This window comes from Syngnathus acus, chromosome 5 (genome assembly GCF_901709675.1).
Source record: "Syngnathus acus chromosome 5, fSynAcu1.2, whole genome shotgun sequence".
In the NCBI taxonomy this organism is placed as follows: Eukaryota; Metazoa; Chordata; class Actinopteri; order Syngnathiformes; family Syngnathidae; genus Syngnathus; species Syngnathus acus.
This window is the reverse complement of record NC_051091.1, coordinates 8,969,185-8,985,710: the sequence shown is the minus strand read 5'-3', so window position 1 is coordinate 8,985,710 and position 16,526 is coordinate 8,969,185. Positions and strand designations below refer to the sequence as shown.

General features: G+C 41.1%; 3 protein-coding genes and 1 long non-coding RNA gene across 7 annotated transcripts; 1 reads left to right on the top strand and 3 right to left on the bottom strand.

Moving 5' to 3' along the window:
• Window positions 1-877: 877 nt before the first annotated feature.
• LOC119123684 (transmembrane protein 88) lies at window positions 878-4,884 on the bottom strand. 3 transcript variants are annotated; one of them, XM_037252975.1, is made up of 4 exons: window positions 4,779-4,884; window positions 4,650-4,720; window positions 4,000-4,296; window positions 878-1,921 (listed from the first exon to the last, which is right to left on the bottom strand). In XM_037252975.1, the coding sequence occupies exons 3-4, from the start codon at window positions 4,291-4,293 to the stop codon at window positions 1,694-1,696; spliced, it is 522 nt and encodes a 173-aa protein (XP_037108870.1). In that variant the 5' UTR covers window positions 4,294-4,296; window positions 4,650-4,720; window positions 4,779-4,884; the 3' UTR covers window positions 878-1,693. The 3 variants fall into 3 exon arrangements, with proteins under 3 accessions (XP_037108870.1, XP_037108869.1, XP_037108871.1); XM_037252974.1 differs by having other exon boundaries at window positions 4,650-4,884; XM_037252976.1 differs by lacking the exon at window positions 4,650-4,720 and having other exon boundaries at window positions 4,000-4,294; window positions 4,779-4,882.
• Window positions 4,183-14,544, top strand: LOC119123691. The gene is made up of 3 exons (XR_005098116.1): window positions 4,183-4,307; window positions 12,844-12,903; window positions 13,090-14,544. It is a non-coding gene; the product is annotated as an uncharacterized LOC119123691 (long non-coding RNA).
• nbl1 (NBL1, DAN family BMP antagonist) lies at window positions 6,998-12,576 on the bottom strand. Of its 2 annotated transcripts, none has more exons than XM_037252972.1 (4): window positions 12,457-12,576; window positions 9,456-9,636; window positions 8,531-8,642; window positions 6,998-7,584 (listed from the first exon to the last, which is right to left on the bottom strand). In XM_037252972.1, the coding sequence occupies exons 2-4, from the start codon at window positions 9,626-9,628 to the stop codon at window positions 7,312-7,314; spliced, it is 558 nt and encodes a 185-aa protein (XP_037108867.1). In that variant the 5' UTR covers window positions 9,629-9,636; window positions 12,457-12,576; the 3' UTR covers window positions 6,998-7,311. The 2 variants fall into 2 exon arrangements, with proteins under 2 accessions (XP_037108867.1, XP_037108866.1); XM_037252971.1 differs by lacking the exon at window positions 12,457-12,576 and adding an exon at window positions 11,149-11,427.
• Window positions 13,219-16,463, bottom strand: LOC119123688 (MICOS complex subunit Mic10-like). Its single transcript, XM_037252980.1, has 4 exons — window positions 16,308-16,463; window positions 13,615-13,662; window positions 13,431-13,540; window positions 13,219-13,363 (listed from the first exon to the last, which is right to left on the bottom strand). The coding sequence occupies exons 1-4, from the start codon at window positions 16,366-16,368 to the stop codon at window positions 13,352-13,354; spliced, it is 231 nt and encodes a 76-aa protein (XP_037108875.1). The 5' UTR covers window positions 16,369-16,463; the 3' UTR covers window positions 13,219-13,351.
• Between the last annotated feature and the right edge of the window lie 63 nt (window positions 16,464-16,526).

Sequence of the window (16,526 nt, the reverse complement as noted above, 5' to 3'; positions counted from 1 at the left end):
TTCATCATCCACATTTGTTGGGTGTCTAGAGAATGTGCAAATCACACTTTGTTGTAACCATTATCCCTCATCTTGAAAGGATGTTATTTGCTTGGCCACTCGTGCCCTGAAATAGTTTTTTGTTTTTTTTCTCGGGAATCATATACAAATTGAACAAGCTTAGTATGGTTGTAGGTACGCACACACACAGACACACACATAGACACAATAGCTATTGTATAAAGTCAATTCCAGATAATGCAATTATTCACTTTACACTGAACATTGTTCTTGAAATGGAATCACCCTGTTGACTCAGCGCGGCTGTGGCACGTATGCCATCTTTCTAGCCTGATGTTGACGTACGTACTTGACACACTTTGGGCATACAGAAAAATCTCTTACCTCAATCACTTCAAATTGGGACATTGTTTGAGTAAAAACGTGTGGGCTGCTAAATTGTCAGTGGTATTTAAAGGCTAGCTTGATATTCAGAAATGCACAACTTTTGTTTTTGTCGACTGCTTTGGCTGGAATGCTCGAAATATACAGTCTTGTAAAATATTTTTGCTCGATGATAAAGTTCTTTATTGAACATGTCAGGCAGATTATGATGCTAATAATACACATGGTCCCAGTAGAATGCGGTAATTGCTCAAAATTATGTATTTGTCGATAAACACAATACTCGGGTGATTAAATGGCCCATGAACATCGCCACGATAGACTTTCAAACTTGATTAGCTGATTACCTCACTTGTTTTGCGCGTGCTTGCATATTGTTAATATTGATTTGAATGAGAATTTATTGGATGCTTTGTCTTCCAATCAGACCCATGTTGTCCTTTGTGAGTGTGTGCCTTGTCTGATTTGAATGTCAAGCAATTACTCACTGGAGTCAAATCAGTAAACTTTATTTGATTTTATTTAGTGGATAGGTCACACCACAAAAGAAATCTACCAGAATCTATTTGTATTGATGGGAATACTCAACATGACAATGTGTGTTTATGTTGTTTGGCTCAAGCAATAAGGCAAACATATTTTTTTTCCCGCTACTAAAATATGCTGTAAAATTTACAATCAACAAATAATTTACTGCATGTGTAGCCTACAGCAATATTTGAGTAATACTTTTTCTTCTATACTTCCAAGATAACAATAATACAAAGCAAGATGAAGAAGATGCTGGGCATGCAGACATTAAAGCAAATGACTCGAGAGCAAGCAGAATGAGCCAAAGCAATCTGATGCTCAAATTCTACTTTAACACTCGGCACCAACTAAACAAATAAAACCGGCATGGCGGTGATATAATGTTTATAACAGTAGCTATCTGAACACAAGCGGTGCAGCAACACATATAGCCAGACAATATAACAAGACTCACAGGCATACATTCTTTATCCTCTGCAAAAAACAACTAATATTACTCGAGCTTAGTGAGGTAATTACAGTAGATGTGAATTTCTTCCCCCCCCCCCCCCATATTATGTAATATTTTGTTTATTAAATACACAGCATCTTTTTGTAAACTGTCAAGGAACCGCCGTAATATATTCCTTGTGTAACTTTTTTTCTGAGTGATGTGCCAGGAGGTTTTTCTAATATGAAGTATATGCCTTGGCTCACAGGGAAAAACACGAGGTATGAAAAGGCGACCTTCCTTTCACTCAGCATGCCAGGCGTTTTATCCGGCACCTTAATGTAGCAATCAGACCCAAGCGTGAACGCTGCCCACCCAGTCCATCAACCTCCCTCTGTACCATGCGCGACTGATTGGCTGAATGAGAAGCAGGAGTCGAAACCTTCGCAGGAGACCACAGAAAAGTGCCGCCGCAAGCACCACGAGCGGTGACATCATCACAAAGCCCAGGATGATGAGGGCAGAGCAACTGTTGTCGTCAAGGTAATTGCAGATGGCCGACGAGCTGCCCAGGATCTGTGTTAGGACACACACATAGGAGGGTATTTCTCTAAATTATTTTATTTTAGTCTTACAAGAACACACAGCAGACGTATGAAAGTGCCACATGCAACCCGAGAGGCACAAGTTGAAGACCTGGACTTTTGATTTATGTCTACCTATGTACTGTAAATAGGAGCGTTTGCATTTTAATATTTGTAAAGGAGAGCTGTCGTGTGGGCAGTGAAGTGTGACACAACTGTCTCAGAGTTGTCACCAAGTCTCTCAGCTATCAATCAATGAGGGCAAAGGGGAAGTTCATACACAAACACGCACACAAACGTGCAACATTTTTGTCGCACCAGAAATGTGACAAACAATCCAGCATTTAGCATTTTTTATTGTCGTGTTCACAAACACATGCAGCATCCCATAATCTGAGAATTCTTGTCGGACTGCAACAATCGCTTTTGATGCAACGATAGTACCGGAGACGTGTTAAAACACCCTGTCTCAGCATTGCGGCGTTCCTGACTCTGTTACGGCTCAGATGATCCCTTAGAAAGCGTAAAATTTCTCTGGTTTTACTTTGGACAGCTCCCAGGCTACACTTTACTGCTTGAACGGCTCACGGTTGAGACCTGAGCGGTTGCATGTTGTGCATAAGGAGGCAGGAAGTCTCGCCACAATTAAAGCCATCACAAGTCCCTCAATAGCCAACTCATTTGCAAACCGGCTGCTCTGAAGCTCATGACAATTTTTTTCATATTCTTGATATTTGCAAAAGGAGAGAAACATTTTTCATTGTCAGCATTGAATTGTTCCTTCAGATTTATGAAATGTTATAATACGTAATACACATAATTATGCTTAATTAACCTAATAGAGCTGGTTTATAAAATAAATTACAGTGAGGAGGAAAACAATGAACGCGCCTTTTGAAATGTCTGTTTGGTACGGTAATCTGCCACGAAGGCAACTGGATTTATATATATATATGTATTATATATATATATAATATATATAATAAAAGATGAGAGCACCTCTTAGTTCCTTAGTACTCATACATTATTTATAGATGACTTCAAACACCATTTATAATTTTCTACACATTTGCATATGCACATTTCAAGCGCCATTTATAATTTCCTACATATCTGGGTATGCACATGGAAGGACATCAGGAGGTTAATTTGTACAGCTCTGGTCGTGCGCCTTGCATTTTGAAGGGTTGGAATACCGGCTACTCACACTCCTTCCCATTAGGTGGTGACGATGCCCTGTAATACGAATGGCAACCAGCTGTTTCACAAATAGAAGAATATTGTTTGTTTGTTTTGATGAGATATTAACTAAACCCAATAATGTTCAATGAAGTTGAAATGTATGTTTTGGGAATGTGGGAGCAAGGCAGAATACTTTTACAATTCACCTCAGACTTGGGAGGCAGACACTGTGCTGCATCACAATTGCAGTGCAATTGATTCAGTTGTTATTAGTTCCTTGCTAGACAGGACGATGTTTGATGCTTGATTGACTTAAACTTGTACCATGATTATTTTGCACTCAATTATTTGGAGCAGAATATTTTACTGCTTTACTGTGCTGATTGTCCACACTGCCATGCAATGATGAAATATAATATCTGCAACGGTAGCATGCGAGGCGGAGATGGCTTATTCAAGGACGTAGCTGTAGATCTTCACAGGGAGATGTGACACCAAGACCCATGCAGAACTAAATCTGCTGATCCCTCAGGGTTTGTGTGACGTGATTGATATTTAGCTCCTTACAGTGTTTGCTTACAAATGTGCAATTTAACATCAAACAAAAAGATTACAATATAATCCACTTGTAAATAAGTGAGGTGTTTGTTATTGCCATGGCAACCACAAATACTTCAGTTCTATTGTAGTGGACTCGCCCGGAAAGTAGAACCATTCAAAATTGTAATATTGTATTCAAGAGCAAGAACAGCACAGGCCTTTTGTGTTTGGCAATGTTCATGGTTCGGTATGGCCCACTCAGTCCAAAAATATCGTCATGCAAATCCCTATCTCAAGTCACCACTTTAATTCCAGACATACGGAGACAGTACGTTGGAATCAACTCACCCTGGAATGGCACAGGAATCCAGCATAGAGCAGCACCACTGCGGGCAGCAGCACCAAGGAGAAGACCAGCGTCAGGAGCACAGCACCAGCCAGGAGCACACACATGTTCCAAAGAACCAGAACCGCCCCACAGACCAGGCAGCCCGCCCTGCCTCTTTTGGTGCCCCACGCGGAACCCCCGCTGTGGGCCACGGGAGGGGGCAGCATCTTCACTCGTTCATCCAACCACAAGTCTTCATCCTTCTCCTCTTCAAGTGAGCCTCCATCATCCAGGTCAACATCAGTGCCACACATCCTGAAGATGGGAGGTGAGTGGGGCAATGAATATTTAATTAGGAAGTCAAAGTCATTACAGGTCCCCTTTCAATCCCATTCTTGGTGGTCAGAAAATCATTACGCTAAATGCAAATGAGGATCATATAGCTCTTACGCGCGCGCGCGCACCTTTGCTATTAATCAATCATTTGCCGCTTCATCTTGACAGTTGGTACAGACGATCCATTTTAATCTTAAACGTGCAGAATATGCAAGCGATTAAACGCTCATTTATGCATAGCGCTTCGTTTTAATACACTTTATAATCATTTAGCGACGTTTCCTCTTACTATATAAACAATGCGGATGTATTGAAGTAGTAAATAGTGCTTACCTGCAAGTGTGTTCCTATTCCAACGAGTCCACTCAGTGTAATTCAAGTGTTAATGGTGTGAAAAGCGCAGAGCTGTTTATACGAACAAATAAGATTTGTGGAGACAGTTTTTCCAAATGATGTGCCTCACCTGCGAGTTGCGGCGACGCTGAAAGCGAGGACGACACTTGGGGCGCGCGACCCGAGCCCTCGAGCACGAGCACCGCATGCACGCTCACGTGGCTAAAGAGCTGTATTTTTTCCGACATGGATAATCTTTTCAAGGGAAATTAATTATTCATTAAGTGGAATTTCTTTAACTATTTAGTTTCATCCAAATGAGTTTTTGTGTGTGTTTGAACATCCAGTCGTTTAACAATCATTTTACATCGTCAACTGAGTTTTTTTAGTCTGTCCTTAATTGATTTATAACTGATATATTAAAAATGGAAGGTTTTGAGTTTCTTTATAAAAGTCTCCAGTCAGAGTCCTCAGGGTGGTCGGGGAAAGCAGCCAAGCAGAAGACGCAATCAAGCCACAAAGTGTAGATTGGTCTTGGGGGGGATGGACGTTGTTTTTGGAACGAAGGTTGCGTGGATGAGGAGTAAGGGGAGAAGCATTGCCATGGATACAGAGATGTGTTGACAGCAAGATTTTGTATTCAACGCCATGGGGTAAAGGGAAGCGATTGAAGTGGGTGCAAGCAGACAGGAGGGCTCACATGTTTCTGTTTTTGCTGTCTGCTAAGAATCCTTGCAGCGCTGTTCCGTGTATTTGGAGTTCTCTGGACATTTCAGCTTCAAGGGGGAACACAGGCAGTTCTCCCGACGAATTTATTGCCCGGTATTGTGCAGGCGCTCTAGTAAGATATTATGGTCTGCGGTTTGGAGGAACGGTAATGATGGAGAACCAGCATCTGCTGCCATCAGCGGGTCATTTGTCACCAAAACGGTTTCTGCGCCGCGGGCTCAGTGAAAAAGCAGACAAAAAGTTTTCAGAGATGTTAATGCCCTTGTTTCTGAAGCAATGTGGTGAGTTTTTCCGGAACTTTTGAAAGAAATAGGAGACTTGCTGTGGTTTTGTAGTTGGCAAGGACTTCTGGATCACATGAAGAACTATAAAAGAACCTTCTTTTGCAGGGCATTTGCAACATGTAGTCTTATAGTCTTGGCCGTTTTCGAGTGCCTCATTGTTGGCCATGAGTGCACAAACATCTCGCAGAGAAAGGAAGGAAAAATTAAAGGGAAAAGAAGAATAGCGTGCACAAAATTGATTAAATAAAATACTATGCACTAAAAGTACACACATAAATTAAATCAAAATTAATTTCTCACAAATAGTAGCACTTAAACCTAAGGAGGCGATCGATTCTAGAGAGACCTCCGCAGAGGTCATCATAATCCTCTAGACAGAATTTTCCTCGAGTGACATTATCACAAATAGGTTAACCAAAAAGAAGCTATCGCTCAAGGATTACCGTTGCCATGACGCACAACATCCGGAACCGTACAATCAGGCCCAATCTCCGGTTTTGATACAATAACCTATGACGTGCGCATCAACGTCTGTCAGCTTTGTGGCCGTGAGATAAGGCGGTGATCAATTTGTCGTGGGGTGCAGACTGTCTGTCGTTGCTCAAATGAAATTACATTGAAGAAAGAGAAGATCCAGGAATAGATGACAAGTACTGATTGAGGTCTTCGAGTAAAAGATTATCTGAACATTTAGGTACCATGTGGTGTTCCTGGTTTGTAGCACATGATTGGTGACCTATACATGTAACCTTTCAATATGTCATCATGGCTTTTTAAAGAACATCCGTACCAAAAATAGTATTATTTAAGCAATTATGTAAAAACGTAATTATTCATTTTGGAGAATTATTGAGCATATCGCAGTGAGGCTGAGTCTGACACCAAAATAATTTATCATTGGGCACCAGCCCAGTATCACATGGTACATGAAATTTTAATACCTGCGCCTAATAAGAAATGGATTTTCTGGGTGATCATTTCTACGCTCCCCAGATGGTCTTCTCTTTTGTACAATAAATTAATCAATTTTACCTTTAATAAAACCGAAACTACCTTAACAGGTACATTTTTCTCAAACTGCTGCACCTTATTTCAATAAAAGTTCAATACTCATAACTAAAAGGCGCTACAAAAATAATGTTAAGTTAGCATTGAATTTAATTTTTGTATTTTGTTTTACTGGCCCTTTTAGGTCAGTTAAAATCAACTCAAACGTTTGTTCCCTCTGCTTGAGCGACTAAGGCTGCTTTTATTAAAGTATGAGCGCCCTCTTGTGGCAAACCGACATGATATTCAATTGTTATGCATACATACGTAAAAGACTGAAAACAAAGTATAAAGTACACATATCTTTCATTTTATAAACAAATACATCAAGTTATCGCAACAATAGAATTTATTGTATTCAATACAGATAAAAAGCAGATACCACAGTTCACTGTGGTTTTGTCTGGGTACACAAATGCACATATATGTTATCGGCAAACAAAGGCGCGACATTTATATATATTTATATATGTTAACAATCTATGAAAAATGGCTAAAATGAAATTTAAATTTTTTAAAAATAAAATCAATCCATAGCTTCAAAGTGCTTCTGCAACACTATCCCTTAAGAAGGATGCAAAGTAGGGGAGGGATGGATCAAACCTAGCCTACATCTGACGTATGTGGAAGAGGGTGAGGGCCTGCGTGGGCGTGCTTGGGGTGTGTGTCGGAATGGGGCGGCGGGTGAGATTGGGTCTCGCTCACGCTGAGGGGTAAAGATGGAGGGTCCAGGCTGTTGTCTGTCGGATACAGCTGCATCATGGCACCCTCCTGGCCGCCTTCTTTGCCGCAGGACTGGCAGCTGCAGTAGAAGATTCTCTCCACTAGCTTGTCGACGCGAGGTGTCTCTTCATTCCCTGGGCACTCAAGAGTCACCTGCGTGTTCACAAACAATTGGCTGTTTGGAACTGTTTATAATTCCTTTCAACTTGACTAGGGTCCACCAAAATGATCCACCTGTCAAAAAGCTGACATATTATACTGCTAATGTTTACATTGTCTACTTGAAATTAATTTATTAACTGAATAACAAAATGAATTATTTGACATAAATATTTTCATTTCTTTATCTATACCTCACTTACAGAACTCCCGATCTACTATCTAGCTTTAAAAATGAGCTATGCTAACGTCAAGCATTATGATTGTTTGTACTTCATGTAGAACATTTTGACGGAAGCCCGAATTTTACCGCTTTTGCTGCTTCCTTCCCATTGTATAAATTCCTTGCACAAGCTAAACTGGCGCTCCGGACCTCACACAACGTCCCTTCACTCACTGTTTGCATTGTGCATTGAAAATGATCACTCAGCGGTTTGATCAAGATCTAGTTGGAGGGCCAAAGCAACTGTGAGTGGGATCCTCTTTCAAGCGCTCTGCCTTTGTTATTTCCTGCTCTAGTTAAAGTCATGCAACAATAATCATAACCACGAAGACAAATATCCATTTGAACATAATTAAAAATGAGTTGAGTCGGACTCACACGCACACATACGTAATCTGAGGGCCGAAACGACTCGTCTATCAGGTATCGGCTATTTTATAATAATATTTTCCTCTGCAACATGAGGTGACCTCACCTGTGCCCCCACCCGTCTACTCAGCCCTCCAAAATACTTACTCCAAAGCCTTTGTTGTGGCAAGACCGGATTCCTGTCACGGAGGTACAACCAACTGCCGATAAACGCGGATTAACATTGTCAACAAGCACGGGAATAAATGCACCATTTTTTTGTTTGGACTTTTGTGAACACGCTCGTCTGGACCTTGTGTTTTCTTGTCAGCGTGTTACGTGAGCTAACAAACATGCAAGAAGTCTTACCACTTCCCACTGAGTCTGGGCAGGCATGCAGGAGTCGCAGTGCACCAGAGATTCGGTCGACTGTGGGAACGTGTTGGGAACGCTGTAGCTGAAACATTGGCCCAGGCAAGCTCTGTAAGGAGGACACAGGCCGTTAACTCTTGTCACATTCCGACGCACGCATCCAAGTAACGCTAAACCATCAACAAAAAGTGGATTTACAGGTTCATTGTACTTTCTGCCATCTAGTGGAAGAGCGTGTCATTATTCTGGCGGTCAATGTATGTAGCTGGTATTGATGGATGACTAAAAAAAAGAATAGTTCAAAAGTCTCCTGGTGTTTTGTGGTGATTCCCATAACATAAGATCATCTTTAATACTGGGAACCTTTTAAAACATGTCGTGAGACTCCACATTGGAATTTGAGTTTTTACGCGCATCAGTGGTCCTGTTTTGGTTAGTATTTGAGTTCAAATAGGCTCAGTCATTGAGTTATAAATGTCAGCATGTGAAAGACAATTTATGAATTTATTACAAGCATTTTTCCCCTGATAAAAGGGAGATATGATTTTAATTCACTTGTGACATTTTTATAATGATTCGCAAATGGGGTTGGTCAGACAGTTAGAGCGAGTACTATAGTTTTCCTGGTATGTAGCCTACCTAAAAGCAGCAGTTGATCCCCCCACCATTTTTTATATAACAATGTCACTGCATGTGGTAAATGGTTCACATATTACAAATGACACTTCAACAGGAATTTGCTGGCAATTTTATTTGAAGAATCAAAGAAGCCATAAAAGAATTTTATGTGTTTCTTAATTGATTGTTTTTTGTTTTGCTAAAAACACTTACAGAAAACAGGTTGTGGAAGACACTGAAAGATGATTTTTGTATGAAGAGATCATCAGATGGAAGGGAGGGAAGGGAGGGGTCTCATTCTGACCTGTTTTGAATAGAGCGAGGCTGACATCCAGTGTGCCCGACTATCTGCGTGATGTTCTTGGCCTCGCACCAGGCACTCTTGTCAGGGAACAGCGCCAGGCGGTTGATGTGCGCGGGCGGTGCCGCAGCATACGATGGAAACATGGCGCAGCAAATGAGAATGCTCTGCCACATGACTGCACCTAAAGGGGCACAAGTATCAGCAAAAGTTTTTCCGTCTGAGATTATTCACTCTTAACGAACCTGCGGCTAACTTTCCAAAAATGTCTGGCCTTGTTTGTGATGTATAAGAACGGACACAGGCATGCTGATGTAAATCACCAGCTGCAGTGAGAACATTAGGGTGGACTCGACTCCCATTGTCCCTAAAAAGGCCGATAGTTGGAAGAAGGAAAACTTCACCTCCCTCTTTAAAAAATGCCTCAGCCTGTCAAGTCCTTTTACAAGCTAGAGTTTTAACACGTTTCTCCTGCTGTGCACTTTTTGGTTTTCTTCTAAGAGGCAGACACGGGGAAACCAATTGTAAATTTGCTAAAAAATATGAATACATTGCTGTCTTGATAAACAATCCTATTAAAATGTAGATCATGTTTTACATGGATGTACTGTAAAGTGTGCGTGTAAACTAATGAGGAAAAAAAAAAGATGGATGGGATTTGAGGTCAAACATTAATTACAAAAACATTTGCCAAGTTGTGTGCCTGGTTGATGATCAGTAAAACAGTTCACAGTATTTTTTTATTTTTATTTTCTTTCCTGACAATAGTCGACTCGACTCCCTCTCCCCGCATTACAGCAACCCATTTTGGGCCCTCAACCTGAGGTTTGGGAAAGTAGATCTCACGGAATGTGTTCAGCGACAATAGTTGACCTATAATTTCATGTTTACTTTTCCCATAGCAGGTAGTGAAAAGTGAGTTTCAGGAATATATTATTAAGCCTATAGTAAATCTACGGTAGTAGTCGTCACATGTTTTAAGAACCACCTAAAAAAAATTCTAAAAAAAACAACCTCTGCCAACAAATATGAGGCAGAGGTTTTATTCTTAAAATGTACATTTAATCTATTTTTTTTTGTAAGACATTGCAACATTATGCACTGCTTGAGTATAGGAAAATAAAAAAATAATGTACCTAATGTTCTAGCGCCAAATGTTTTGGAAAGAACTGTTAAATAAAATGCCAGTTACAGTAAATACATTTTTTTGTAAACAAAAACATCTAAAATTCGAAATGTCACTTGAACGTATGAATACAACTGATTCTCGTCAACCAACAAGTGAACCAGCGTACCACATTTTGAGAATCATTAATAGTTTTCACTCTTATAAAAGTCTAAAAACACAGTGACAGTTGAATAAAGTTTACCTCACCCTTTGAAAACGCCTGACGGAGAGGAAAGGAAGCTGTTTTGTATTATTGGTAATACTGGAATTTATACAGCCTTACTATAAAGTACTTAGGCGGGCAGCATTTGACACTCATCTTGAGTTTACACGGTTTTCACTCGCAACGCAGATTAACAATATGAGATTACATGTTATATATAGGATTAAAAAAAAATAAAAAATACTCACGCCAAATTGGGTTTCCTGGCGTCGAACTTTGCTATGTCACCGAATAAAGAATGGAATAATGTTGTGATGACATTACAAGTTGCTAATTTGAAAAAAGTAACGGTCCACCGATCTTACCGTTGCTGCGCGTTAACGCCGTCTCCCAGGAATAAAAAAAGAGATGTGTAGATAGTCAAGGGAAATAAGGATCCTGCTCTGTCGTGGGAAATCCAAACCCGCTCTGTCATTTAGCGGTCACATCATCCAGGAGCGGCAGCGGCAATAGCGTGTCCGGGGTTCGAGGAAGGAAGTAGGAGGATGAGGAGATAGATGGGCCGTGCGCTGCTATCTCATGTCAAGCTCCATCAGCCCGGAGCGCCCCTCCCCTTCTTTCTCTCTTTCGTCCTCCTCCAGTCCGAGTTTAGTCCCACGTTAAAGGCCACTGAAAATCTCTTTCCAAGCTGTGGTTGTGAGGGGGAAAAAAAAAACCTCAGGCAAACGGAGCGCCTGCTGTGAGGGGGGGCTTGAATGTCCAGTTTGAAAAAGGTTCTTTGAAAGTTAAAGGCGAGGTCAGGTGGTGTTCCGGCCAGATAACATGGATTAGTCACACTTAACATGTGACGTTCACGGAACATGTTTTATATGCACCACTTGCGTTTTAGCCCAAAATATTAAAAGAAATCAAAACTCGACAAAATTACTGGACAGTTTATTAGGTACACGTTCACAATCTAGTTGCATTCAAAACACGAGCTAACAAATGATTCTCTTTACAAAACAAATAAATCAACTCAAATGTTTGTTTTATTCTATAATTTTGCTTATTTATCTATTACACGAGAAAACTACAAGTAAATTGCTAACTTTTGGAGAACTCATTTTGATCAGCAAAACTATTCAGATGCCAAATAGAACTACAACTCGAGACATGTACATAGATACAGTAGATTCTTAATAAATGTTATAATGGGCCAACAGGAGGGGCGTGTAAAGGGGGGGGGGGCTTGGAGTCAAGGCCTCAGCCATCCATATTGACAAAAATATTCCATGTGGAATCCATATCCAGCCTAACAGTGACAAATTCACAATAAGTTTCAAAATCTGCCATCTGTTGACAATTTTATTTTTTTAGTCAGTATATACTGAAGTGCTCGACCTGGGAATGAACCTCCAGGCGCTGCACAGGTGTATAACCTGGCTTGAGTCCATGAATGGCCTTATCAGTTTAATTAGCAAAGACATATTTCAATGAACAGGGGATGAGCGATAGGCTCAATATCTGACATGCTTTCTGCGAAGCACCGCTGTTGAAGCGTGTGACCTTTAAAAGCTTCGTTCCTTTGTGCGCTGGAATGGGTGGGCTTCAACCGAAAGACATGATGGAGAAGGAAAACGAGCACTTTGTCAAGAGCTCGTTTTCTTAAGATGAAAAAGTGTTGGACTCACCTGTTAGCAATAAGACCCAAGCGCCGACTTCTTCTACATTCCGCGGATTCTGCTTCAGCAGGGGGCCAAACGTCAACTGACGTCCACACTAACATTTGCTCTTTGTCTTCTTCCTCTTCAATCGGACAAGCGTGCAATCGCAGGAGTGGTCCGAGCACATGCACTCAATCTTGATGATGAGGGCGCGCTGCTAGTGATTACACAAGCCACGTCGACCTTACGATGCTTTGGGAAATGACACGCAGACGGCAATTCTGTCTTCACAATAACCTGAAGTGTACATGGAGGAGAATTGGGACAAGGCCCCAGATGTAGTCTATTGAATCTTCCTTTTTATCTTTGTTATGGAAATCAGTTTAATCAATGTTGACGCTTCTGTCTTTGTAGGAACACTTCCAAAGTGAAATAATACCAAAGAACTGGAAATGGAATGGATCTAGCTGCTCGGTAAGTAATTAATTCCCTTTATTTCTGTGTATAAAAAAAAAAATCTTGTAACATTCGTTTGCCTTTTTATTCATCTCCACAAAGAAGCGCCCCCCCCCAACGACCCCAGTGAATATTTTTCTTTGTCTCTATTTCATGATATTTCTCTAAAACGCTTTCTCCTCCCACTCTCCAACCGGGCTGCAGATGCTGAACCTGGCCCTCATTCCAAACCAGCAGGCGGTCAAGTCTCAGAGCTCATTAACACACAATCTTACCTCCCACACCCAAACCGCAGTTTATTGGTCTGAAACAGACAAAAGGAGTGGCAAAGAATCTTCTTGACTCACTTTATTAAATATACATTGAGTGCCCTAAGCGGGGCCAAAGTGGGCATAAGTGACACAGTCAAAGTGCAACACGAAACAGATGCTTATGTGGTGAATCCGCTCGCATCCTCTTTAATCCTTCACTGCTGGTCCTGAGAGGAAAACAAAAATCATGTAGCCTAAGGTGTGCATGTGTGAACAGACCTTCTTCACGCTCACCTTAACCACGCGGCCATGAATCAAATACGGTGACCTGAAGTCATTCTGGCAGTTGGAGTAGCCCATGCCCAAACCCAAACCGGCACCGAACGAGACAGGCCATGTGCGTCCTGCCGGGAGAACAAAAACATTCATTCATCAACTAAATGAGGAGAGCCTGGTTCTCTTTACACTGATGACTTACGTTTAAAGAGAAGGATGGAGAAGACAATCCCTACACCCAGGCCGGTTACTGCAAAGGGGAAGAAAAATAGACGGCATTAACAACTCGACTGCAGTGACTCAACTCAAGCGCTGAGGTGGGGTGATTATGTTTGATCCACTCGTAAAGTGTCTGGCACGGTGGACGGGGAACAGACGTCCTGGACTTGGAATCATACAACCTTCTATACAGACCTGACCTATTTATACTTACCAGTGTTATTTATATATAATACAATCTATACCAAAATAAAAACATAGTGCAACATAAATCAAAACAATTAACTCCAAGTAGACCCTTAAAACTGCTAGGTTAAAAATGCGACTGACCCAGGAGGTTGATTTGACCCAACTTTGGGTTTAAAAAAAAAAAAAAAAAGTCAAAATTTTTAAGCATGTAAAACACACATGTCAAAGATAAATGTCCTTATAACTTCAATAATAAATGCATTGTGCCATGCAAAGCATTCTATCAATCGAAAAGGAAAGTTATTTTAAAAAAAAAACTATATTTATAGTCGAGCCCCACGATTTGCGGGGAATAGGGACCTGCTGCACATGTAGTTAAAGGAATTGAATGCTGCGGTGTCGGTCCCATGCAGCGCAGCCATAAGAATTGTCGGGCAGTGGCACAAAAATCACCACGCTTGTTTTGTCTCGGACCGGAGAGGACCTTGAGGAGGAATGTGCAGGCCACGCCGCACCCAGTGGCAGGCCAGCCAGCACAGAAAACATATAAAAAGAGCCATTTGGGCCCCTCTTGACTCTTAATTGGATTCAGAGAGCTATGCAGCATGACCGATGTTCTTCAACCAGAATCCGTGGACTGTTTTCCATTACAGTTTTAGTAAAGTCAAACAAGAAAAGCTCATCTTCATTATCAGTCTGGATCGACATTAAACCATATGCATCATTTCCGTCCAAATATTTTGCGCAAGTTAAGGCTGCGCGTTTGGTTCGACTTCCCTTTTCGCTTTGCTCTCGTGCCAGGCGCTGATTTTCAGAGCAATACTCGTAGGGAAATATGAGAGCAAATCAACATGTCCCTTTGAATCAAGCTTGTCTTCGTCTGGCTATAATGAAAAGATTTGTGCGGCAATGAAATATATACAAACCGCAGGCCCGAAAATCCACGCCAGGCTCTCAGCGGGCTATTGTTAGATATTTGTTTATCCTCTCAAAATTCCCCCAATATGATGTTCGTTTCAAAACATGCAAATTCAATTTAACCGATATCCAAAACAACTACTCTCGAATACGAAGCAATATGTAGCTAACCCAAAGCTAGCGACAATCATTTCGTAAATTACATAACATTCACCATATGTACCTCGTACTAACGGCATTACCAACACATATTCTACAGAGTTAGGCCACGAGAGGCACTTTCACACAGCTGGCAGTTTGCGAGAGTGAGCTCAAAGAATGCAGCTGTTTTCCTCCTGGCAAGAAGCGAATTTTATTATGCTGATGGTGGCGTCACACAGAGTCAAGTGGATTGTTTGCCAGTCTAAGTATTTCGCCATTTTCCATTTGTCACAGCATACGCTGGGCTTGTTCTAGCGTCTTTCGTTGAGCTGGTGGTGGTGGTAGTGCTGGCGATACGTGACACTCGTTTGGCGCCATTTACAAGGACGATAGTTAAACCACGGGATGTCCGGGAGATTTGACCTGGAGTCATTCCAGAGAAGAAAAGGAGTTTATACAAGCAGCTCTCATCCAGGAAATATGAATGATTCATTCTTTGAATATAGTGTCCAAGATAAAGGCGTACACTCCCTTTGAAAAGTAAGCTTGTTATTGATTCCTCATTGAACACGAGAACTAGTTTCAACATTTTTACTGATGATTAATTTAAATATTTTTCGAAAAGTGTGGCTTTGCTGGGCTTAATAAAAATCTACATAGGTATGTTCATTTTTAGACACCATTAAAACAAGCTGTAATTTGTATTCCTTGAAAAATCAGTCCTGCTAATGATCAAACAAAAAAGCGATTAGCAAGACCGTGACCTCCATCGTGGAGGCAATCACAGACCGCAGCACACACTCTTCAAGCCACCGCTCTAAAGTGCACAGACAAGGCAGCAACAAGCCAAATGCTAATATTGTCTCTAGTGGACAAGAAGTATGCATGTGATTCATATTAGATTAGGGATGGACTGTTTGGGGGTTGATACAGCCTTCAACAAGTTTATGGTTTAATTGCATCCAGTGTCATCTGAGATTAGTTGCACAGTGCTTCTCTGTGAGGACACTTGAGGAAAGTAAGTACCATCTGGAGGAAGGCCCCCATTTGACTGCTGGACCTGATGCAAATAGCGCATATGTACTTAATCTACGGTGCAAGGTTGTTAAAAGAATGTGCATTTTCAATTCAACTGACATCAGACACAAGGGAGACTTAAAAGAAGAGCTTGTTTTGAAGAACGATATGTATTCTTGAATTTCAATCTTCTGTTAAGTCCTCAGCGAATGCATTTCCATGAAGTTGACCTCACTGTCACGCGCGCACGCACGAAGTAGTTAAGCGAATGTCCTGCAAAAGGGCATCATTACAGAACTGTATTTAGATCGATCACAAATTATTTTCCTGATAACAGACACAATATTGACGTACAATATTAAATATTTTACAGTGATGTCACGTTTGCGATGTTACAAAATTGATATTCACCCGTTTTCACCGCGGTGTCTGCCAGGCATCGGTCCCACTTCCGTCCATGTTCGTCCGCCATGTTTACTGATCTTCGGGAAATCTCGCGAGAGGTATAAAGGTTACGTGATGAACGCCTCACTTAAAAGTACTATAGTTTAGCACCAATTTTGCAGATAAGTATGCATTTTGTCCATATTTCAATTGTTCGTCATACATCTATTTTGGAAGTGCGTGCCT

What these genes read in the sequence shown, in the direction of transcription:
- LOC119123684 (XM_037252974.1), bottom strand. Translation starts at nt 4,293, where the DNA reads ATGTGTGGCACTGATGTTGACCTGGATGATGGAGGCTCACTTGAAGAG. An exon ending in GATTCCTGTGCCATTCCAGG is followed by an intron (nt 1,922 to 3,999) that starts GTGAGTTGATTC and finishes GTCCTAACACAG; the next exon opens with ATCCTGGGCAGCTCGTCGGC.
- nbl1 (XM_037252972.1), bottom strand. Translation starts at nt 9,628, where the DNA reads ATGTGGCAGAGCATTCTCATTTGCTGCGCCATGTTTCCATCGTATGCT. An exon ending in CCTCGCTCTATTCAAAACAG is followed by an intron (nt 8,643 to 9,455) that starts GTCAGAATGAGA and finishes TCCTCCTTACAG; the next exon opens with AGCTTGCCTGGGCCAATGTT. An exon ending in CCCAGACTCAGTGGGAAGTG is followed by an intron (nt 7,585 to 8,530) that starts GTAAGACTTCTT and finishes GTGAACACGCAG; the next exon opens with GTGACTCTTGAGTGCCCAGG.
- LOC119123688 (XM_037252980.1), bottom strand. Translation starts at nt 16,368, where the DNA reads ATGGCGGACGAACATGGACGGAAGTGGGACCGATGCCTGGCAGACACC. An exon ending in AGACACCGCGGTGAAAACGG is followed by an intron (nt 13,663 to 16,307) that starts GTGAATATCAAT and finishes TCCCCTTTGCAG; the next exon opens with TAACCGGCCTGGGTGTAGGG. An exon ending in CTCCATCCTTCTCTTTAAAC is followed by an intron (nt 13,541 to 13,614) that starts GTAAGTCATCAG and finishes TTCTCCCGGCAG; the next exon opens with GACGCACATGGCCTGTCTCG.